The 26,867-nt window shown below is 28.0% G+C and overlaps 1 protein-coding gene across 1 annotated transcript in view; it reads right to left on the bottom strand.

The window, feature by feature from the left end:
- The window catches only part of LOC136968654 (trithorax group protein osa-like), a 244,373-nt gene that overhangs the window by 31,047 nt on the left and 186,459 nt on the right, over nt 1-26,867 (bottom strand). Inside the window, exons 6-12 of the mRNA XM_067262654.1 lie at nt 24,929-25,042; nt 22,391-23,056; nt 15,883-16,274; nt 12,105-12,143; nt 9,090-9,278; nt 7,535-7,727; nt 2,762-3,332 (exon numbers count right to left, since the gene is read on the bottom strand). Coding sequence (XP_067118755.1) covers nt 2,762-3,332; nt 7,535-7,727; nt 9,090-9,278; nt 12,105-12,143; nt 15,883-16,274; nt 22,391-23,056; nt 24,929-25,042 — 2,164 coding nt within the window. The remainder of the gene's footprint in view (nt 1-2,761; nt 3,333-7,534; nt 7,728-9,089; nt 9,279-12,104; nt 12,144-15,882; nt 16,275-22,390; nt 23,057-24,928; nt 25,043-26,867) is intronic.

Genomic DNA, 26,867 nt, shown 5'->3' on the forward strand with positions numbered 1-26,867 from the left:
CTTAACTAGTTATTAAACTTGTTTACAATAATTTTCAGGTTACTGGCATATGAGAGGAATCAGAAAACTCATAATTTTTCTATATCCTGTGATAGCTCTCCTGAATTCAAACTTCCCGATTCATCTGAATATAAGGATCTCTCTCCAAGTTTACAAATACCAGTTTTGACTATAGAGACAATTGATGCCTACATGCAGATGTCAGATCAAAGAATGCCACTGTCTGCTGTGCAGATGTATTTTAATGAATTCTTATTAATATTGATAATAAGAGGAACAAAAGAGAAACATTTTTTATATTTTAAAGGTAATGTAAAATCTGAATTAACCAAGGGGAACAGATTTACACAGATTTAGTAATTACAGATGATGGGGTTATAGAAAATGCAATATGTGAATGTACAGCAGGTAAAGGGCCTAAAGCGTATTGCAAACATGTATGTGTAACACTATTGGCAATAGAAGAATATGGAAGAACAGGCACATATAAGTGTCACAAAACATGCACACAGGTTCTACAAACATTCCATCAGCCTACCTGCCAACATAAAGGTTCCCCAGTTAAGGCTAGTGAGCTTCCATTTCATTTATTTAAGAAGAAAGGAATGAAAAGAAAATGATTGGAAGACATAAAATTTGACCCCAGACCATCTGGTAGTACAATCCCTGATTATACAAACTTTGTTATTAATTTGGCAATGAACATGCAAAGTGGTTGTGCAATACCGATATTGTAATTAAGGCAACCAGCAAACACGAGGGCTTTAGAGTCAGATCATGATTGCAAAAGCACAATGTCTGAAATGTGTTTAAGTGCTTTACATGTAACTGAAGCAAGTAGGGAGTACATAAAACATTTGGAAAAAGAGACCAGATTACAATGAAAAAGTGCAGTTTGGAAGAAGGAACATTTGTTGCATTTGACATCTTCAAACTTTGGAAAAGTTTGTAAATTAAAATTAACAAACAGACTAAAATTGTGTGGCTCATTACTGTCAAGTAGGCCAATAAAAAGTAAGGCAATTTCTCACAGCTTTCTCTTTATGAAAAAAAAAAGCAATTGAAACATATTCTTTTGTAAATACTCCTGTGAAAGAATGTGGCATGTTTCTTCATTCAAAATACCCATTCTTAGCTGCAAGTCCAGATGGGCTAGTGGATGATGATAAAATATTAGAAGTTAAATGTCCTTACTCCAGTTTTAAACTTCCTGTGAATGTGCTAAAGATACCATATTTGGAATGTACTGATGACAAAATTACTTTAAAACGGAATCATGATTATTTTCATCAAATCCAAGGACGATTAGCAGTGACAAATAGACAAGTTGCTCATCTGTTTATTTACACAAAAAGTGACTTCAAAGTTTGTATCATTCCAAGAGATAATAAATTCATTGCAGACATGATTGAAACACTAATTATGTTTTTCCATGAGCATATTAAGCCAGTTCTTTTTTAAAAAAAATGTTTTATAAACATTAAGTTTATAAAATAATTGAGCTAATTGTTATTTTACAATTTGAGTTTATGTAAAATTTTTCTAGATGGTGTATAGTGTGAATTTTTTTAAATAATAAAAAGAGATTTTGTTTTAAAGATTAAAATTCTTTTATTAGCTTACAAGTATTTATTCAACTATAGTACAAATTTTAAAACCACTATATTACTTTGAATTGAAGTTCCACAATGAAGACCTTCCTGTGTATGATAGTATACATTCTTAATCTTAGAATTTATAAACAGACAAAAATTTAAAAATACTATAGATGGAAAACTTAAATTAGGCTAGGGTCTAGAATGGAAAAAAATTTATATACGGTATTAATAGAGAGCTAGACTAACAGTGAAACAAATTAAGAATCTCTGCCAACAATGCATGGTCTAAAATTGCATAACATAAAACATATAAATATAATTTCACTGCCAAGTTTGGTTACTGTCGGATGCATGTGTTGCTTCAAAATTTTATATGTACAGTACGAGCCATTCCTATAATACGTTCAATATGTATTCTTTTACTAGATATTTTTCTGTCTCGAGATGACAAACTGCTGCTCGGCTGTGCTTTTCCTCTCATAAAAGTGGGTATATTTACCACAACATCTTTAGTAATTAGTTATTCCTGAATGTTAAAACCTCCATCAGCCATTACCCAGTCTTAAAATAATTATTGGATTTTTGTTTAAAGAATTAACAAATCGTACTTTAGAACCGACAACGTATCGCTTAGTCTGTTTACAACCTCGTCGATACTAGCGCCGCGTGCGGAGTAGATTTCACTTTTTTCCCCTATTAGAAGACCATACCATTCATACATTAAGCTGAATGATCATTTTGGGAGAAAAAAAATTATATCACACTACACTAATATATAAACTATATGTCTAATCAATGGAAGACGTGATTTATATATTAGGTTTAAAGAAAACGAATCAAAATCACGTAGAAAGAAATATTTGGCTCAAGGGAGTATTAATTTTTAAGACAGATAAGGGAGAACAAAATATAATAAATATCACCATTTTTTCTTTTATGATTATACATATTTATTAGTGTTGCATGAAAAAAAAAAAAGGAAATATAATACCGATTAATTATCTTCCTAATTTATTTTATAACAATTCAAGCACGAAAAACTAGTCGTTTTACAAATTTATTATAACTAATTTTAAAGAAAGCAAAACTTTATATTAAATTACACTAAATATATCTTAAATCAATATTTAAGAATATCTATTTTTAAAATAGTAATTGCTTACCTTTCTTGTTCACAATGTCCTTGATAAGGATATTGTGATGAACCGGTATGCTGTCCAACAGTACGATTAGGTGGAAAACTGCCAGGAGGTTGTCCGTAAGGATCTTGTATCATATTTCTACTCCCATAATTACCATTGGAGGAAGACATCATATTAGATGGGTGGGAAGAATATTGGTCCCCGTACTGTTCGTGCTGAGGAAGGGAGGATCCTGTATATCCGTATGTTCCACCACTCATACTAGACTGACTATTGGGATAAGGTACAGAAGCTTGATTATAACCATAACTATCAGCTGGAGGTCTCTGATACTGATTGGACTGAAGTTCATCACTATATGGATCCATACTATTGTCACTAGGTAAATGATTTGTTACTGATCCTCCATGATGTAAATTATCAGGATAAGATGGGTGACCAATTGTTGTTGATGGATAATCAGCATTAGCCATCATTCCTGGTCCTCCATGTGAACTTTGAGCAGGATAAGGGCTACCAAAACCTGAAGATGGATAATTTTCCATCATTTGATTAGAACCTGTCTGTGAATATGGTTCTTGACCATTATTACCTAAATAATAAAATTCATCAAAACTAATTACTTTCATATTTTGTTTTGTTTATCACAAATAACAAACTCTACATTTCATTACTATTTGATTTTCCAAAAAATTATTACATATGCAAATATAACACAAATCTAAAATAATAATAACACTTCTACTTTTAAAACTTTTTATTTTTCAATTGCTACTTAAATGTAAATCAGAATTTGGCAAAACTAACTTATTTGCTTTATGTTCATACTCTCTATGTTAAACATATCTTTAAGAACAATTAAGAAATCTAACTATTATGATTTATCTAACTATCCCCATTTGTAGAATGGATCTAAATAACAATCCCATAAATTCAGTTTTAAAAGATACTTGCTTCAAAAATAATGATAGCATAATAATGATATGTTGAAAAAATTTACATAATACACGTTCAATGGAGAAATTACAACAAAAATAACAATTAAATATAAAATATTTTAACTCTGTAGTACATTTATGTTTTACTACATAAATAGACATGTGAATTACAACTGTAATTCTTTTTTCAAATTTTAATTTTGTCCAAATAAAATTATTGAATAAATAAGAATATCTTGTAAATGTTTGTACTATAAAATTGAGATTTTTAAACGTTATTACTATTTAACAACGCAAAAATAAAATTTGATTTATAAATCATCTTTTGCTCATATAAGGAGAGACATTTTGCAAAAAATTTGTGCAAATTTCTTTCCAAAGGGTTATTGTAAGCCCATTTTTTACATTTACTATATCACTTTTTAAATACATGGCAAAAATAATTGGATAACTAATTTTTAATCCCTTGAAATATGCAAGAAAAAGCTGAGTACTTGCATACATCATAGTTTCAATTCATTAAACTGTCTTTCAATCTTTAATGCTGCAGTTAATCAAGCATATTAAAAATTGTGAAGAAAGCTGAACTATTATAATGTGAACATTACTGAAAGAATTGAATTTGTAACATCTCTCTATCAAATAAAATAAACAGAAATAACTTATATTGGACTAGCAGACCCGGCCACACGTTGTGGCTCAAAATGTATCTATTTTAAATGTATAACACTTCCCTGTCGGGAGAATTTTAAAAAATCCCTTCTTAGTATACATTCTGTTGACGTACCCTATTAAAACATAATCAAAAACGCAAAAAACCGCATCTTAAATAGTATAAATAGAAGCAGAGTTTTTCACGGTAAGCCTTAATCCTGTCCCTCTCCCCCAGTGGGGGGAATTTCGACACGTATATTATATAAAAACACGTGCTTGTTCGAATGCAACGTCGTGTCAAAATTTCAAAGGAATCGGTAGGAACAAACGAACATTACATTTTTATTTATACAGATAGATAGATGATCTGCTTTAGTTCATCCTCACAGAAAAGCAAACTTAGGTCGTCGGAGTTAGCACCATCTGTTGCACATAAAAGCCTTAATCCTAGACGATATCTTTTAATTTATACGAATGTTTAACAAAATAATATACAGCCTATGTCCACCCTGAAGGTCCATTCTAAATATTGGTAAAAGAATTTTTGAAATCAGATGAGTAGTTTCGGAGATTACCTGTTACATCCAAACTTACAAACATTTCCTCTTTACAATATTAGTATAGATTATATGCCCACTCAAAGATTAAATACATATAATTCATTTTATAACTGTCCATTTGTGTTTATCAATATAATATGAAAACTTAAATCTTTGTTGCAAAATTAAATATAATTTTATTGAAAATGCTGAGGACATAGGAAATATCGTTTCCTATGTTCTCAGCATATAATGATGATAAAAATAAATAATATAATAAATTGTAATTTAAAAAATGATTTCATACATATTTATTAACATTCATTTATTATTATTTAGTAATGATTTCATAATGATTAATTATAAATTTTTTCAATGACTGTTCTTGATTATTAAAATGATATTGTGAATAAAAAACAATTTCTCAAATAGTCGTCATAACATTTTTTAATCCTTGTAAAATAAGTTGCACAAAATAATATGCTACATAACCAATCTCAAAAACAATATCATAATGCAGATGCAACAACTTAGAATAACTATCACTCAAATGTTTCACACTTTAACCATAATTATGCACTTTGCATGTAAATGCAATGAATTGGCATAAAAGGATTTAGATTTTTTCATGCCTCAATGTACTGTACAGTACAATAAATGCAACAATTGATATTTTGGCAAGTTTTAAAAATACAGGTTTAGTTTAATTTAAATACTATAATTTTATTAAAATGTATTCACAAATATAAATAAAAATTTTAATTTGTACTTTTAATATTGTTTGAGTGATTGTTGAATTATTTTTGATCAAATTCAGCTGTGACAGACAATTATTTGTTTCTATCAAAAATGTTTGTCTTTCTATTTGTTTTCTTTTTATATAGTTACAGCTAACTAACTGATCATAAAAAATGTACTTATTTATATTTGGTTTACTTTATATAAATTAATTGACAACCACTTTAAATGTTTCATTATAAATAAAAACTTTTACATTATTTAGATATTAAGCATTTATAATTATTATATAGAATGAAATGTTTTAATTATACTATTAGACTACTTGAATATTCATATAAAACAATCAAATAATTGCAAGTCAAAACTGCATGTTTTGACTCTCATTTATGGCATTGAAGATGAAAAAACATTTTTATTCTTTCGGCAAAAAAAATTAATAATTCCAGTGCAAGAACTTAAAAATTTTTTATAATTCCAAAACATAAATCAAAATTTTATAAATACCAAAATTATTAAACTATGATAACAAGTGTCTTAATTTGGATATTTTACAATGTAATTTGGTTTGAGAGAGATCAAAGAGAAATCAGTCCATTTATTTGTATTACTGACAAAAAATTTTACCTTGTACATATGAATAATCCAACCTGTTGCAATCATGATGTGAAAAGTTAATGCTTTACAGTAATAACCAAATGATTAGGAAAATTATTAACACATAGTAACTATTAAAATCATGTAAAGGTTTCTAATAATCTTTATCACATCTCTTTTAATTTTCCACAATAAACAGAGACCAAGACCAAGATTAAAACAATCCACTTTATATGCCTAATTTAAGTATGCATTTCAGATTGGTAATTATTTTCTAATCCCTCTTCAGGTTACAAATTTTAAATTTTAAAAATATACAGTAGAGAGTCGAAAATCAGAATCAATTGGGGACTGGGGTTGTTCAGATTAGTCATTTGTTCCGATTACCAATTATGTACAAAAAAATATATTAACCTGTCTGATGTTCAAATTTTTCTCCGTTGCGTGTCGCTTCGTGTCGAATTTTCGTCGATTTTAAGCCTAACAAAAATTTTTATAATAATAATCGAGGCTATCGTATCGTTAAAAATTATTTCTGCATTTTGTACAAACAAAATAAATATATTGAAGAATATAAAAACATGAAAATTATACTTTAGAAGTAAGTTTAGTATCAAAAATGTTCGATTCAGCACGACACAGTCCGACTGAAAATCGTGCCGATTACCGGCGATTCCGATTACCAGTGTTCCGATTAACGACTCTCTACTGTATAAACAAAGCAAAAAACAATCAAAACTTACAACTATATAAAACAAACCTTGCGGCTCCAGTGTTTTAAAGTTGTTGTGTCTTTTTACCCAACTTCATGTTTGTGACATTTGTTTTTTTGCTTTGTTAATATATTTTTTAAAAAGTGTTTTTTTAAAATTTAAAATTTGTAGCCTGAAGAGGGATTAGAAAATAATTACCAATCTGAAATGCATACTTAAATTAGGCATATAAAGTGGATTGATTTAATCTTGGTCTCTGTTTATTGTGGATAATTAAGATAGATACATTAAAAATCATTAGTCTTGCTATTGGAAAAAAGAAATCTTTACATATTGTTATGTCCGTTTCATTTCAATAATTTTTATTAAACATTTTACACATTAGTCATTTTAATGACTTGAATTTGTTTAAAAACAAGACATCAAAACTTTTTCAAACAATAGAAAATCTTAATAACATTATTTATATATTTTTTTAAAAAAAAGTTCATTTTTCCCCAGAATTTCATTTTTAATTTATGTTAAATTCTTAACATTTAAAATAATATATACATTAAAATTTCCAATAAAAACTATAAATTATGAAAAACTTAATAAGATAATTAAATAAAATACCTTTAGACTTTTTACGTGAAGATGCTTCAACTTGACTAATGATAGGTTGAGGATCAATACCTCCTCTATCAAATTTGCATTCAAATGGAAGTAAATGTTTAATGTATTGTTTTCTAAGAGTATACGCAGCACTAGATGAGGCACCTATACCCAGAGCACCGGCAACATCTTTCCACTGTTTTGCTTTGGTTACCTTTAAAAAACAAAGTTAGTAACTACAGTTTATCAGAAAATTTACCTAAGAAAACAAACCAAATTTAAAACTATTAACAATAACAGCAAAACAAAGAAAAGAGAGAAATAATTTTAAAAGTGCTGGTTTCTAATTGATCATTAAATTATTTAATTATAAAAAAATGTGACATTGGTACACCATACACCACCACCTGTTACAGTTTTAATTATTAAACTTAAAATAATTTAATTTAATTTAAACTAGTCTGGAAAATCATTAGCCAGAATGAAATTCAAATTATTAATTCATACTCAATATGTTAGCACATTGCAAAATATAAACTCTGAATATCAACCAATACCAAGTCAAAGTCCTTCTAGAAATATATTAATTCAAACTATTATATAATTATAATTATTATATATTGCTATATTGACCACGACGACTCATTATATTCCAAATATTCTCAAATGAAACTTTACCGATTACAACTTATACATTCGGATAAGTTATACATATTTCAAATATTATCAAACTTCGACAATTCTCAGAAATTTACCGAATTATTAAATTATTTAATCATTAGATTAATTTGGCATTATAGACAGGTAAATTAATATTTTAAGTTATTTAATTATTACAATTACTAACAGATGCTGTATGACTACCTGTAATGCCACGATATAGTTCAAACTAAAATTCTTATATATATTATTTATTTACATAAAGATGCCTAAAGTAGTAAGTATAACAAAAATCCCAAAACCCGATACGTATATCACCAAATGATTGGCTAAATGATCAAGCCTGGTTATTTAGGTGATTGGTTGATGCCTAAAATATTATTATTGATTCATAAGTTTTAGTATTATTATTTTAAATTATGCTATCCAACAGGTTTTATCAAATGTTTCTTATCGCATTTAAAATAGAATATACACAAATTGTACTAATTACATAAATATATTATAAATTAAAAAAGCAACTGTTTACAAAGAATGAAGGTATAAAAGAAAATTTTTTATTTATATGTATTTATTTATACATAAAGAATTTTTATTTTCAATCCGTTTAACATAATAAAACAATGACCCTTATCATTAGAAAATTCTAAACTAATTTTATGCTTGTCTTATAAATGAAATTTTTGAATTAGTTATTGTTTCTAATGTTTCATTCCTATATCTATTATACATGCTTCAATTCACGAATAAAAATTTCTAGATAAAAATGGCAGAAAAATATTTTATATCTTAATTTAAATAGTCTACCTTTTATATAATCATTTAATTTTATTTATTTCAATAAAACAATACTTTAATAAAACCTAAATCTTATATATAATATTGAATTATGCTAAAACAAATGAAAACAACATACATCAACAAAGCCTCCTCGTTCTTTAACACAAATATAAAGACGAAAGAGATCAAGAGGCTGTTTGCTGATAGTAGGGCACTGACTTATTACATTCCCTCGTTCCTCATTATACATAATTAATTTATCAAGAAAAATTCTACGTTCGGGTTCATCAGACATGTCATATAGCTTCAACATCCCGTCGGGTCTCTAAAATGTTAAGATATATATTTATTAATTTATGTTTTTAATAATAAATCTATTACATATTATATACAAGTAATACGACAAAAACAATTTATGCATGCAAAGACAATGCAATATTTCTAATCACTGTACTTTAAAAATATATGCAAAATTAAAATATCATTGCAAGAGCTTAATACAATTTATATGCGGATTATCCCATAATAAATGAATGAAAAACATTAATTTACTATATTTTATTTTTAGTAAATAAAAATGTTGTCTTTTAGTCTAAATGACACTTTTTTAAAAAGATTCAGTGATGATAAAATAAATTAAAAAGGCAACTTTTTATTTAAATAAATCATATCTTGTAAATATTAATTTTTTATTTTTAGAATAACTTAAAAATTATGATTAAAAAAATTTTAAGTTGCTTTTCAGTTGATAAGCAGATTTATGGTTTTATAAATAATAAAACAAGTTATAAATTTGATGTTTTTTACCAAACAATAACGAGTTTCAATTAATTAAAAAATTTCAATTTTAATTTTAAAAATCAAACTTTATTAAATATTTAAATTTATCAATAGTTTAATATTTTAAAATCAAAATGTCTAAAAATGCAAATTTAAACTAACTACAAAAAAAATAAAATTTTATAAAAATTTATTTATTGTAATTTTCAGCAAAATTTTCATAATTTATAATATATTTGATTAATGTATCTTAAATTACAATTTTCAGTATCGGCGGTGATGAAATATTTATAAAATCTGTACAAAAAAAAGCACCTGTATTGTTATGAAAAATGTTGAAGATATTACAATCTGCTGAAAATACATATAATACAATTTTTTCATAAAAAAAAAAGTTCATATCTATATTCTTAGTGTTTAAAATTATTCTTTAATAATAAGAAAACTAAGAAAGCTGAGATATTTGATATCAGAGATATAAAGATATTGATTCATATTTAAAAATACAAACAGTTTAATTTTAAAATAGGCATTTTGAGAATATCATCATCACCAAGAGCATCTTTACAGTATGTAGACTTATTTGTGTAATTGAGAATAATAAAATAAAATGAATTGAAGTTATATTCACTTTATGATTTTAATACATAGATCATAACAGCATGTTAAATATAATATCATTTTTTTATTGTGATTGAATTTTAAGTTTTATTGATACAATACAACACTACAAGCATAATTCAACTAAACTATTGATGTTGAAACTGACTCATCACATTTAAAAAAATAGTATTTAGTGAGAAAAAACATGAGATTATTTATTCTTATTTATAGTTTAGTAAACTGTATTTTTTAAAAATTCTACTTTTTATATTAGAAATTTTTTATTCGTATTAAATTGCAAATCTAAATAAACTTTATTCTATATTCATCTGCAAATTTTGAATACACTATTAAATAAAAGCCAAAAAAGAAATATATATATACATATAAAACATTATATGGAAAAATTATTTTAGTTAAAAGTACTTACGATAGTTTACAACTATCCTCTTCGGGGTGATTCAATCAGACTCAAATCAAACAAAATATAAAGGAGTGTTTTATTTTTATTATTAACATAACATTTATTAACTTATTTTTAATAATTTATAATTTTTATCATCAAACTTTCAATTTCTATATTCTATGGGCTAGAGCATTTTAAAAAAAATGTTGCCCATTACGTTTCAATTTTATTTAAATATGTCAAATCTTGTTCAATTTTAGTCTAATCAAATCAGTCTGAAGAGGATAGTTATAAACTATCAAACGTACTTGCAACTTTTAATTAAAAGTAATTTTACTAAATAATTAAATAAATAAATATGTAAAATATTAAATTAATAATTTTCAACAACAATATTACAAAAACATCTAAAAATATAATAATAAATTGTTTGTGTAGACATACTCTCATTATAAAGAAGATATGTTCAAAATCCTTAAAATCAATAACTTTCAATTATTATGGGATAGTCCACAGTATATAAACACAATATATATATATATATATATATATATATATATATATATATATATATATATATTTACATATATAAATTTATTGTGTGTATGTATGTTTTGTAGGTATGTATTCTGCACAATTACATATAAAATTACACAGAATATTCAATAATAAATATTTAACAAAAATCTATTAAGATATATAGTACATATTCAAAACAGCAGTTAAATAATTAAAATACTCCAAAGCAAGGCTAATAAAGTAAAATTAATTAAGAAATTTGAATAAATGGGGGGATAAAAACAAATAGAATTACTGGAAAATTATATGTATCAAAAATAATATTTTTTAGTTATGATATTTACATACGAAATTCAAAATAAAATATTTGATGATTATAAATTAATTTTTCATGCAATGAAATGAATCTTAATTTTTCATTCAAACTTGAATTTTTTGCTAATATTGTCCAAAAACAATTTTATTAGCTTTACTTTTTAAATAAGATCATCTGCCATCACACATGATATTAATAATCTGAAATAAATTTAAAAATATATCGACAAATTACAAACAGATAAGCAAAATGCAAATAATATACAATAAATAAAACAGCACATAAAATATAATTTAATCATGCATGAGATAAAACATATGTATATATAATTTTATTACAATAATGAATTTCACTTTAAAAATAAAAATTGGCATTTCATTTGAACATTTTCAGGCAAACTGCAATTAAATAAAGAAAGAACAGTAATAGCCCCAAGGAAATTCTTATATAATAAATAATCAGCATATTGAAGGCAAAGAATAGCTGCATGCAAATATATGCAGTAAGTTTAAGAATAAACCAACCACCTTAATTGGATGATGATCATGACCCTGGCTGTTCACAACCTGAAACAAATCACATTATCTGATCAGGATAATGTTTTAATTTACATAAATGGTTTGTTTTGGAATTTAAATTTTATGTAGAAATATACACAATATATATTTACCTTCCTACAAAACAAACTTCATATTTATTATAATTACTATTACTAATTTCCTATTTTATTTATTTTGTTGAATGCTTTCATCTTTCAATGAAAATTTCATTAATAAAAAATTGTGATTTTTATGTAAGTGATAATATTTCTTCATAATACTATATACTTTTGTTAAATTTATATCATTTCAACCTATCAAGGAGATTTTGAACTTATTGAACTTTAAAAACAAGTAAATGTTTCTCAGTTTATAATATGTTGTAGTCAATTATTAATTGAAAAATATAAAATTAACACTTATTTGTAATTGATTACTTCAAAACAACAAATTTGGTGTCCTCAATGTAATTATTAAAAATACCAATGACCATAAAAGTAATATAATTCTTAACTCCAACTAGATAAAATTATAATAAATTAACTGCACAATTTTAACATTTGTCCTATTACGCAGCCTGAAAATTTCATTGAAGTAAAATAAAGCAAAAATCTTATCATCTTTTACATAGAAATACTTGTTTAAAAAGACATATACCATGATTAGGTAAAATTATTATGATGCTACATTATGATTATGTATATTTATGATGTATTGAATAGTTGTGTGCTGTTTCAGTCTACACGTTTTAATGTATACATGTTTTACTTTTTAATACATTATGATACAGTTTTTTAATAAAATAAATACTGAAATTCCTTTTATTATTAGTTATATCTCATTAAAATGGTATTAAGTTTCTATTAGCAAACTAAAAACAGAAAAAATGAAAAAATATTGGTATGGCACGTGTTTGATCTCGTAATTTCAGTAGCTAAGAGACTGAATTATTTAGGGCACAATCATAACACACAAAAAAAGGAAGCAACCTGTACTGCAACAAAGCATTGCATATCTTACACATCAGACTGAATAATTCATAAAGCAAAATCAGAAGCCATTATCTACATCTATTTCAACAGTAGAATTTTGATATCATTCAATAAACATTAGAGATTTATTTTCTGATATTTGTTGAACTGTTTAGCATTACATTAGACAACACCTAACCTTTTCATTTATACAAATAAATAAAAATTAATTAAGGTAGTGTGTGAGTTTATTATGTATAATTAATAATATATGTATATTTTTTCTTTTTGCTTTATTTTACTTTTTTAACTCATTCTATATTTTAAATGAAAATTATGTAGAGTTCTAAAACTGAAATTTTTTAAATTCAAAACAATGTCAGGTGCTAATGATAATCAACAGTACAGTAATTTATACCAATTTATACTATAAATTAATACAATAAAATTGTACATTTCAATAAATCAAAATTTAAAAAAAATTTATCTACACTAAAAAATTAAATAGTAAAAAAATTTTAATTTAATGGAATGATTACAATGCTAGTATTGTGCTTCAACTTGATAGAAATACAGAAATGATATTATGCTTACAACAATTTTTCTTCAAACTTTTTGTAATGTTTATAATATAAATTTGTTGTTGAATTTCTTATAACTATTCTAATATATTAATCATAATTTTGAAATTCAATTTATACAAAAACTAGGAAATAGTTTTTTTTTTTTAAAAAAAAAGACATGTTTAAATATAACAGAATCAATTATAAATTGACAACAATTTTAATATATAATTTCAGTATTTATATCTGAAATTCAACTATCTGAGTATAAACATTCAGGGTATTTCATAAACAACTACAAGAAGAAATAAAATGATAAATTAGATAAGGATTAATAAGATCATGCATTTCAATTTGCATACTTTCATACATCTAAAATTTATAATGTTTTATACTAAAAATATGTAAATGAGTAAATGATTACACAGAGAATACAAAATATTCTGCTGAATACTGTAAGTATTCCATAAAATATCTATTATAGACTATGTAAATATAAATACAGGGTGTCCCAAAAGTCCCCATACATTGACACAAATCAAACTCACCAGTGGCCAAATAAATAAAACTGTTGAACACTGGTAGTTGGTCATTGGTTTGTGCCTGACCAATGGGCTGGCCATCATGCAGTGTTCTGGGTTTTCTTCATATGTCTAACACCTAAACAGAATCCAGTTTCCACATAGGAAGTCCTGCTAAAAGTTACCCCATTGGCAGATGATTCGTGTGTTCCGTCGCCTTATTCCGTCAATCCACCGACACAAATTTTAATGCTGACATTTTTAATGTTTTGTGAATAAACTTACATTTCACCTTTGTATGTATGAAAACTTTTGGGACACCCTATATATTAAAACAGTACTTTATACTTTTGGTATTAAGTAAACTTTATGAAAAATTTGAGCATATTTCAATTATTTTTCAGCATAAAAATTCTAATTTTAACAAAAATTGTCTGGTAAAATAATCCTTAAATAATTTTGGCATACAGTTTATAATAGTAACTTATTTTGAGTGTGTATCATTTTCAATATATTGAATTTCAGATTATATGCAGACAATAATTTTCATTATTATTTATTAAAATGGAAAATTCACACAGTTCCTACAAACATGATTTTTTTTTGCACAATTTCTATCATTTTCAATATTTATAACTTATATAACATGCTCTTAAACACTATAAATCTATATTTTTAAGAGAAGAAAAGTCAATGCTTGCAAATGCTCTCCAATTATAGGATACTAAAGATTGCTTATCAATATCACAAAGGTCTTTATATAAAATTTTGTTGCAACTTTATAAATCTGAATAAAAAAAAACTTTTTATAGATCATTTAGTGGGCCAAATAAATATTAATTAGACAAACTTTTGTAGTATCATTATCATCATTTTGGAATATATGCATAAGTATGCAAAAGCTACACATTCTCTTTATAGTAAAATTATTCATTGCAAAAAGGAAATATAGCTTTTAGAAGTTTTAAGAAGAGTTTTGCAGAACAGCACATGGAATTACTTTAGAAACTAAGAAATTAAACACTTATTCGTGAATCTATCTATAACTATAAATTAGTTGGAATAATGAAATAAAATAATAAAATACACTTTTTATTTCTTCAGCAACAAATATAAAGCCTTCATATAACAATCTGTCAAAAGAAATGATATACATTCCATTTTAAAATAAAAACAACTGTTTTATACAGTCATTTCTAAAGTATTAAAATACAAATTTGAAAAAAATATTTCTGTGGAATATAAAACTGTATTAATCTTCCATGTAAATTTAATTATTATTGAACTTTACTTAATAAATAAAAATTTGAAAATATTAATTTTGTATTATTAAACATATATTTTATACAACTCTGCTATTTATAAATAAGTTACTAATAAAAGATTTCAATCTCTTATTTTGATCAGATTACTAATTTATTTCAACAACAATGACTAAATATTTTTTGTGCATTATACAGTAAGTTAATCAGATTCTTTATTTTGTTTTTAAAAGTTTTGAATTATATTCAATAAGAATGTTCAAACTAGACTATCAATTCATTTGCTATTTATATATTAATTGAAACTATTAATTTATGTAATAAAAATTCAAATGTAATTTGTTTTACACATCCATACTATTGTTTTTATATATCTTTCACAAAAGTTGAGGAATAGAAACAACTTTAAATATTTAAATTATAAATTATCAAAAGAAAAATTAACTTACAGGACTTGCTGGAGTACGTGGCCAGCTAGGACTGGACACACTATCAAATTCGTCATGAAAAGAAGACATAGATGCAGCTCCAGGGGATGGAAGAGCATTTGGTGTTGGTGGATGAGACATTACTGTTTTCCCACCTTTAGAAGTATCACCATGTTCATCAGGTAGTGAAGATGAAGCAGACAAATTGGAGGCTTGACTGCCTTCATCCATAATAGGTGGGGGCTGTGGATGTCCAACAACATGTGCTCTACCTTGAGATTGAGATGACTGTGTTTGCTGATGACCCGAAAGTGAATGAGTTCCTAAGGAATGCTCTGAGGGACTTGAAACAGTCATTGGCACAGTGGATAAAGGGCTGCCAATACTCTGTGTAACTGTTGTGGGTGGAGAACCTATAGATATATAATTAATGTTAAATTTTTATCTTTAGTTTTTAAAATGATTATTCTTATAATTTTAAAATATTACAATCAACATTACAAATACTTGGCACCATATTAGAATTTATGTATTTCCAATGCTTATTTCAAGTAGCCAAAGTATTCACAGTAATGTTTTTATTCTATATTTGAATATCCTCAGCTTCAAAATACAATAGTTAGATTGTAAAGAACTTCAAAACAACATGTGCAATAGATATAGGGTGATTCAAAAATCACAGAAATTTTAAAAAAGTAATAACTCACAAACTATTTACAGTAAGATGATGTGGTTTCCACAGAAATGCTTAGAAAGAAGTGGCAATTTTTTTATGTGTTTTTATTACACACAAAAAATTCCCAGCAATAAATAAACAAATAAGCATTAGAAGTTGTTTTTAGCTTGAACATAAACACAATGCAATTATTATAAATTGGCCATGTCAGCTTAATTTATGACTAAGGGCCAGATTTGTATGGACGTGTACGTTTTTCCTTAAATAATTATTAACTCAATATAAACATGATTTAGGTGCAAACAGATCAAATCATGACTGTCCAATAACACACATTTTTTATGCATTTATGATTTTTACTATTTTCTAGATCTGACCATTTTTGGGACTAAATAAACTGCTTCATAAATTTTATAGCTTGTTTGTATGATTACAAATGCTGTTTTTTCAAATGATATTATCTATAATCTGTTTCTGCTATCTTTGTAGTAAATCTATTTTGTGTATATACAGTTCACGTAAGAAATATCACTCCACTGTCCAATTACAGGTAAGTACACAATATTCAAATGCTTTAAAAAATGAGAGTTAGTTTACATTTAAAGTCTCACAAGCAAACATGTTTATGCTGCCATGGATATCATTCATTTTTTCGAACTCTCAAAATCCTTTGAATTAATTGAATTAACGTTATTGTAAACATTATATTTATTATTTTAATAATATTAAATTTAAATCTTTCATAATTGTGTAAATATAAGAAGGATAATTTCTCTCTTTTGTGTGATTAAAGTAGTCAAGCTTCCACATGCACAGAAAAGATTCAACTTTATTAACTTTGATTCAATCAATAATGTAGATAAAATGGCAAAAACTAATCCTGAACTGCTAAGGAAGTATGTACAGCAGTTGGAATCCTATACATTTAAAACAGATTTAAAAAATCCTTTATTGTAATATATGCCACAAATCATTTCCTGCTAAGAAGTGGTTTCAAGTAGCTCAGCATGTTGAAACATCCTTAGATCAATGCAATATGTAGTGTCAAAATGAGCCAAAATACAGGTAAACTTTAGTTCTGCTGAAATTTGTGTCATTCTTGTATATTGTCGAGTTATTTTTTTTATTGTTATCATTTTTGTTTTATTTTATCTATTTCTGTACGCACACGATGTACTTAAAATTGTAAAGTAATATTTTTATTTTTTTTATTTTTATCGTATATATGTATATATTTGCTATTTTTAGGCGTTATTGTTATGGCAGCACTATGTTGGCGGTGGGCACGATATATAAAGTGTGATGGGCTGGCAACGTCCCATTCTGGTTCCTGGTGTTTGAGGAAAGAACGATTTTTCATGAGCGCTGTGTGCATAGGGGTGAACAAGTCTTCCTTCTCTTTGTGTATGTGGAAGTTCCTGGTTTTGGTAATCCATTTCCATCCGAGGGAGAAATCGAAAGTACGATATAATATTTAGACAAGTGAATCGGTTGCTGGTTTATAACCTCACGGAGCAAATAGTTTTTTTTTATTTGAACCGATTGGATTTGTTCAACTCTTTCTCTTCTTGCCGAAGGACTTTTGTTTTGTGAACCGCCTTGTGCCACGTATGTGCCAACTTTGTGGATACGTTGACATTGTATATAAAATTTTTGTACATAAAGTTAGTTCTAAGTATATTTCTCGTTCGTCTTCATTCTTTTGTGGTAATCAAACACCCACACCTGCGATCTTCAACCCCAAGGATCTTCGCAATCCCACAAATTTTAAGAGAGTTCGGATATCAGTTTGGAACGAAACATTACTATCAACTTTGACACTAAATATATAATTATGTTAACAACTTACTAAGAGCATTTACCCATTTCTCATCACTTGTACAGAACTATAAACAAAAATATGTGACTATTTTAAAGAGGTTACATAACAATAGGACAAGGGAAACTAGATTAACTCAAATATCTTATATATATATATATATATATATATAATTGTTTATAATAATAATTGATTCACCTAATATAATGTTGACCTGATGCAGATCTTGTTTAAGATTGAAAACATTCATCAAGTTTTACACTAAATTTCATTACTGGATGTTAAAGGTTTTCTTGATTGTGCTTTGTAATTCATAATTCATTACGGTTATTGAGAAGAAGGTAATTTGTGATACTCTAACAAGAAATATTGCCTTAGAATTTTAATTTTACATAATTAAATTTCTTTATTATAAAAAACTGAATTAAGAATTAATTAGAATTATATTAAATAAAAACAAACAAGTAAGACACCAAAGCCATTTTTGGGACAAGACTGTCTCGGAGACTCTGGGCTTGACTATGCACCGTTTTCTAAAGAGAAAAGAAAAATGATCACTCTCCAATGAGGAAAAGTTGACACCCGTACTCGGGGTCCTGGCGTAGATTACAGTGGGCTTCATTGCTGCCGTGGTTATGACGGGGTGTATTGTCACGGGCCTGTTCTTGGCTATGGTAAGCGGGATCACTTCGACACTCACGGCAGATCTCATTCTCATTTTCCAATCTTCTTTGGTATCACTGGTTTTGAGCACAATTGTTCGAACTTTGCCGGCCTCGGCCACAACCACGAGGTTGTCCACAAGGCATTTTCGGTGAAATTAACCTATCCAATGTTGAAATTTCTGTCCATTGCATGTTGCCTCAGATTGAATTTTTGTTGATGCCTAACGAAGATTTCCCGTTTTTGAAAAAAATAAAAATAATTGTGGCTATTATATTGTACAAAATTATTTTAGTTTTAATATAGAAAAATTATAACGACAAGTGCCATCTAGTTTAAAAAATGTTCTGATGCTGAAATGAGATATCTTGGGTCAATCAGTCAAGGTCAGCATGTTGCAACCAGAGATATGTCAGGAATAACCCAGGACAGGTAAATGGGTTTTTTCAAAGATTCATTTGTCAAAATTCAATTTTGCAATGTTCACATTTCCAACTTCCCAACGAGCAATGCATACACAAATCTCACACTAGTGCCTGTTTGTAGAAAGTGTTGCCATTTTGTATTTTATTTTGACTAGATTCGTAGTCCCCTGAGTACCTATAAGTCCGATTTTTTTTTTGTGTGTGCATGATTTGGGCACCTAATACTCTATGCCAAATTGCAACTCCTGACATGTACTCCTTCATACCTCTAAGGTATGGAGCCGTCGATGGCACCACAATTTTATAAACAAGACATAGTCTTGTCAAATATACTAAAATAAACAAATACAATCATCATTTGTTTTAGTCTGAAAGCCTGTCCTTTTCTATTTTTTCCTGAAATACAGGGTAATTCAAAAATCTCATTTCATTTCATTGAAAAACATGATTAACGAGTCATAAAACAATAGAGATCAATGAAAAAAAGGAATATGGTGTGGAATCAGTACAATTCAACATATTTCCATTGAATGTATAGGTACAAGCTACCACCTCTTCACAGTTGATATAAAAACCTTTTGCGACACATAAATAGGTTCACGGCTGCTGTAATGCAATTCACCAGACCCTGAGTATTATTAATCTTTACCTTGTACACCAATGATGTATCCTCTAAGCAAAAAAGACCAGAGGTGTCAAGTCAAGTGAATGAGGAGCCCATAACTTAGCTGAGCTCCTCCCAATCCACCTACCAGGAAATGCCATATGAAGTTAATCACATACAAGGCTAAATATCAAAGGCCCAATGAAGAGGAAGGCATAATCTTCATTCTCACTGAGCCTTTCATTTACCATATGACTTGTAGAATAAAATGTTAGAATTTTTCTATTTTTCAATCTGAACAAAGCCATAAATGAAAAGTATAGACTATAGACTACATTATTTCAAAGTGAGATACACTAAAATTACACTCAGCCAAAATAACCGTTAAAGCTAACTATCAAAAGTATTGAAGATTTAAACTCTGTCATTATTCATCTGCCTTTCTATACCTTTCTCGAAGAAAATCAGTAGGCCTTTGGATCCAAAATGAAACAAATATATTTAAGACTCTTTACGCTAAATATGTATTTGCCACCATCAAATCCAATCAAATTAATATTGGAAATATTCAAAATATGATTCAAAGCTATGTCATGCTTAATACAAAGCATCAGAAATTATTAAATTCATGGACTATATTGTGAGGACCCAAACAGGGGTCAACTGGGAGGTCTGAATGTGGGATATCAATTGAGAAATTAAAGATCTCCTTTTTAGACACGAGTAGGAAGAATTAAATGTCCCGACTGAACAATGAAAGGTTTTAGTAAAACAAGAGAAAAGACTAAAGTCGAGGAAAACGTGGCTGGAGAGGAGTCGTATTTAGTCGCGAAACTGACCTCTCCCATGCCCTCTGATCAGTTTCAAATTGTCACCAGGTGACGAGTGGAGACAAATGAAAAGGCGGCTTTAGGGGGAAAACTTATAAAACTGCACGAATAAAGGTTGTCGTATTCTTGGTTCATAGTTCACGTATCCTGTAAATTGGTGCTTGATGGTGAGATCATCGAGGGGTTTTCTGTCAAACTGGGAATAACTTTTGCCCTCCAGTTTCATCCATACTCACAGAGATTCACCTTCTCTTCAGAGACTTTTGCCCAAAGCTGTGCCGCACACCCCAGGGCCATCGATTCGCAACATCCATCAACGAGGGACAGAAGGAAGGACTTACGAAATGTCGGACTCTTGTGTGAACTTTTAGCTCGCTCCCCAAGCTGGGTTACATAGAAACTTGGCAAAACGTTGTAAGAAACTTTTGTTTTATTAAATGGTTTTAAGATGGAAAACCTGCCTCAGTGAGTCTTTTCATACCCACACGACAGTATTGACTGTTTAATTGTCATGACATTTTTCCACCCAATCGGCTAACCTCACAATATCGAGAGAAAAATAATTTTTAATTAGAAGGCTATCTCATTTCGGAGGAATTTTACAATGCTGCATGTTGTATTTTAGTTTGTATTAAGCATATAACTTACATAAACAATTTCACATAAGTTACATGCCTAATAATAAATAATAAAGTGAAATGATGAAAAATGTCATATTACTTCTTTATAAGCTAGGTTATTACTTTGGATAATTTATAAAAATTTAGAAAATGAACAACTAGAGAGACAAGAGCAGATATCAAAAAAACTTATTTTTATATTACTACATTTTTCAGACTGCACCAGAAGCCATAAAAGTTTGCTTCTGTGCTTCTGGAATAGACAGTTTCAATCTTCTATTGATTTCATTAAAACAATAAAAATATTAATTCTGTTTTAAATAATTTCATTGAATTGACATTTACGAATTTTGTGTATAGCAATGTTTTTTGATTATTTCTGATCTTGTTCAATTAGATAATTATGAAAATCAACATTTACAATTATTAATAGTAAACAAATATTCATATGCAAAAAGTTCTTTTATTATATACTAATTTAGTTACTTTTTAAAATCATTATTGCTACCTTAATGTTTTCATATTTAATTGAAAGTAAAATGATTTAAAACCGCACCCCAATTTTTAAAGACAGCAGTCTGAATATTATGGTGAAGTAACTCGTCGTAGACTGCATATCTTATTAAAACACTACACTCATGACACCTTATAAATTTGCAGCAGTGTTTATTCGGTACAAACGAACGTTTTCGGTCTTAAAAACGTTCCGAAGTTTGTTCGTTTTTGCAGATTTTCGTTGTGTTTGAATTTTTTTGGATATTTCCTGAAGAAGGTCGTTAAACACGACCGAAAACGTTCGTTTGTACCGAATAAACACGGCTGCAAATTTATAAGGTGTCATGAGTGTAGTGTTTTATGGTGAAGTATTATATATAAAAATAGCAACTAATACCTGTGGAAGGAGCAGAAGTTTGTGTGAATCCTTGTGCCCCAACTGATGCTGAGTTTGATGCATTGTCACAATTAGAGACATTACCAAGTCCCATTGAAGTGGGAGGCATGGCAGAAATTTGACTTAACGGTTGTGCAGATGGCGTACTTGCTGTTGGTGGAGGCATTGGAGATGATTCTGGCATAACTGTAGGGGGACCCGCAGCTCCAGTCATTGCACCTCCTGCTATAAATCCTTGAGTGCCTGCTTGAGATTGCATATTACCATAATTACCACCATACATTTTTTGCTGTAAATGCTGTCTCAAATACACTGGAGATCTCATAGTAGCAGAACTTGCAGCTGCTATTACTGCAGCCTGGGCTGCTGCTTGTGCAGCACCTGGTGGACCAGTACTTCCCTTAGGATACTGCGCTGGAGGAGGCATCATATTATTCATCCCATAACCTGTACTAGAAGGAGGGCCAGTACTTCCATACTGAGAATTCATATAACTGCTGGTTGTACCAGGACCAGCATTGTAACCCTGTGCACCAGTCACAGATGTTTGTCCACTCATTCTACCTACTACAGAATATCCACTAACATTTCCACCATAAGTACTGTTCTGATTTGGTGAGCCATAATTCTGCATGCCAAGAGTTCCCTGAGTACAATGGTAGTTGCCTATTAAAAAAATATTGATATACTATGTTAGATAATATTTTTGATTAAAAATTTAATAATTAAAAATAAAGATTATAAGTTAATATTTATAATCATAATAGGATTGATATTTTAATATACATAAACTAGAGATTCAGAATTCACATTTATAATATAACACACAATACAAAATTAATGAAACTAGTTCAAATATTACACATATTAAATATAATGTTGTATCAGTAATAATCAAAAGAAATGAGTTTTATTTATAACTTAACAGTCAATATTCAATCTATTATCCTGAAAACTTTTTTCATACATAGGACAAGTAATTTAATAAAGTAGCTTAAATTTGTACAAAAATGACTTTATTTTAACTGTTTGTATCTATTACAATAGAGAAAAGCTTTTGTTTTATAAATTAGCAAAAACCATAAATGTGATCTTAATGTTTCATTAAGATCATATTGAGAGTTATGAAATATAGTCAACTCCCATTAATAAAAACTGCTAGGAGAACAGTAAATAGATCGCTTTATCGAAAATTTGTATTAACAATTTTCTGGGTGAAGGTCAAGATTGTATAATTTATGAAGTTAAAGATTAATATGCAATTGACATCTCTAAATTATAGTACAGTAGAGCGCCGATAAGTGGAACGTCGGTAAGTGGAATGGCCGGAATGATGGAACGGAATGATGGAATGAATGGTGGAACGATTTTCAGTCGGACTGTGTCGTGCTGAATCGAATGTTTTTGATACTAAATTTACTTCTAAAGTATAATTTTCATGTTTTTTATATTCTTCAATATATTTATTTTGTTTGTACAAAATGCAGAAATAATTTTTAACGATACGATAGCCTCGATGATTATTATAAAAATTTTCGTTAGGCTTAAAATCGACGAAAATTCAACACGAAGCGACACGCAACGGAGAAAAATTCAACAGGAAGCGATATGCAACGGAGAAAAATTTGAACATCGGACAGGTTAATGTATTTTTTCGTACAAAGTCGGAAACTGGAACAAATCATTAACTGGAAGGACCCCAGTCCCCAATTGGTTCCACTTATTGACGCTCTACTGTATTTTAAATTAATGATCTAAATGATTTTCAAATCAAACAAAATGAAGAGGAGACAGCATTTGCCAATTAACTATGAAGCAGTGTATCAGGGTGGTTAAACAAAACAAAGATAAAAGAAATCCATAATTTTTTTTCTGTTGAAGATTGAAAAAGTAGAAAATATTTTTTGTGCCAAAAAAAGTAAAAAAGAGCCAAAACTAACATCACTGTATGCACTCCCAATATGCAAACTAACACGAGTTTGCATGGGACCACATCGATTTAAAGAGGTGGACATTCTTAAACTTTAACTCCTATTTTCTAAGTACAGTACAATGACCCGTTAAAACCAAATGTTTGAATCGCTCTACAATCAGAGATTGAACCTGTCTTTGCTTACTAGGAGAAAAAAATTATTCTGCTCAAAATAGAACATTTATTACTGCACCATTTTGCTTTTTACACTTTTCAACATGAATAATAAAATCATTATTGGAAATAGGGTTATTTCTAGGAGGTTGTGAAAATAATTTACAATGCTTAAAGAATTCTGATAAAATTTTTATTCCCTTTATTGCATGAAAATTAACATTGTGACAATGGCATTTTGACAGGGCAATGTCAAAATTTGCATTAACATGAGAATTTGCTTTATCATTGTTTGTTTTAAGGCAAGTCACCTGTAACTATATGTTATAAAATATATTCAGAAATGAAGTTCAAAAATACATATAGAAAAAAATTGTAAGGAACTTTGATTCTTATGCAGAGGACAGTTTTTATTTGATTTAATAAATTTATAAATATATATATTCTCTTACCTGGAGAATAATGTCCAGCAGATCTGGGTGAATAAGAACCCATTTGGGATCCCATCATGCCCTGATGCATTTTGTTTCCATACATTGTTGGTGGAGCCATTGGCTGACTATAACCTTATTAAAAGAAAAAAAAATTATTATTAAAAATCCAGGATTTAGGGATTATTATGTAGATATTGTACAAAACTTAATTTAGATCTTTGAAAATTCACACTTCAATGATTTCACAGCAATAGATAACATTAACAAAAATTTTTAGAGAGAATTTCATAAATAAAAAAGCATAGCCGCTAAGAACACTTTTTAGCTTCAAAATTATTTTAATATAAAAACATGAATTTGTTAGAGTAAAACTATTTTGTAAGTATGTTACATATTAACAGATTATTTAAAAACATGTGTTTAAATTTTGATTAAAAATTTTCAATATACATTTCTATGTTATGTATATACAGTAAAACCTTCCCAGATGATCATCCCTTTAACCCAAACACCCTTTTATAGGAGCAATTTATTCAGAACAGAATTTTTATTCCATAAGTTATTCTTTTAAATCCTCCTCAAGCTGACTACCTCCTTACATGATTCAATATCCATTTCTGTAAAATATCCTCTTTGATGTAACCAGTTTTGTCATCCTGGATGGTATGATAAAATTAAAACCACGGATATGTACAATGCACAATGTTGGGCATGCTGCACTGTTGAGTTAGGTGAAATATTTCATCACAATCATTTTTTTTCAAATTCAGTGTCTATTTTCTTCTATTCGATGCTATCATAGAGAATATATATAATTTGCTGTTAATAGCCTCAACAAGTTAATCTATTCTTTATTCTTATGTTATATTTATTTTTATTAAATGAAATAATATAACAAAACCAATGAATTTAGTCTTTCTATTAAGAGGAACAGATAAAAGGTTAATTGCCAATGAAAAATTTGACACAAATTTGACAGTTTTAGAAATTTGTTTAACCCGAAAAAGGAATCTGTTTGACCAAATAGAAAAAAAAAATATTAAAGAAAAGTTAAAACAGAAAGCATATGTCCATTTCAGATTATTTTAAAAATATGTGCAACCTGCAGCCCGCAGTAATATTTTTTGTGGCCCGCATCGCATAAAATATGAATAAATATATCAATTTTCCAGCTTAAGGAAGTACGCAGCAAAATTCAAACGTTATCTTCTACAACTTATGTATGTGAATAGTTTTTCCACAATAAATTTAGTAAAAATTAAAGCAAGAAACGCCGGTTTCTTGTTTTAATTTTTGGCCACAAAAAATATTACTGCGGGCCGCAGGTTGCACATATTTTTAAAATAATCTGAAATGGACATATGCTTTCTGTTTTAACTTTTCTTTAATATTTTTTTTTTCTATTTGGTCAAACAGATTCCTCTTTCGGGTTAAACAAATTTCTAAAACTGTCAAATTTGTGTCAAATTTTTCATTGGCAATTAACCTTTTATCTGTTCCTCTTAATAGAAAGACTAAATTCATTGGTTTTGTTATATTATTTCATTTAATAAAAATAAATATAACATAAGAATAAAGAATAGATTAACTTGTTGAGGCTATTAACAGCAAATTATATATATTCTCTATGATAGCATCGAATAGAAGAAAATAGACAGTGAATTTGAAAAAAAATGATTGTGATGAAATATTTCACCTAACTAACAGACACATTACATCTAATTTAAAACTAGCAGTGATTAATACTGTATTTAACCAAATATTTCCAATATATTACATTTACATCTGTGCCAGAAGCTAAATTAAGTATACCTATGCTAATTTATAATTATATATGAATAAAGAATTGTGATTTACTGGCATTTCCCCCCTCTTTTCTCTTGTATGCGGCCTGCATCGGTTCAAAAGTTTTGAAATGCGGCCTTTACATAGAAAAAGGTCGCCCATCCCTGCACTA

The sequence above is a fragment of the Centruroides vittatus genome, unplaced genomic scaffold, assembly GCF_030686945.1.
Source record: "Centruroides vittatus isolate TY-2023 unplaced genomic scaffold, ASM3068694v2 contig_150, whole genome shotgun sequence".
Lineage (NCBI taxonomy): Eukaryota > Metazoa > Arthropoda > Arachnida > Scorpiones > Buthidae > Centruroides > Centruroides vittatus.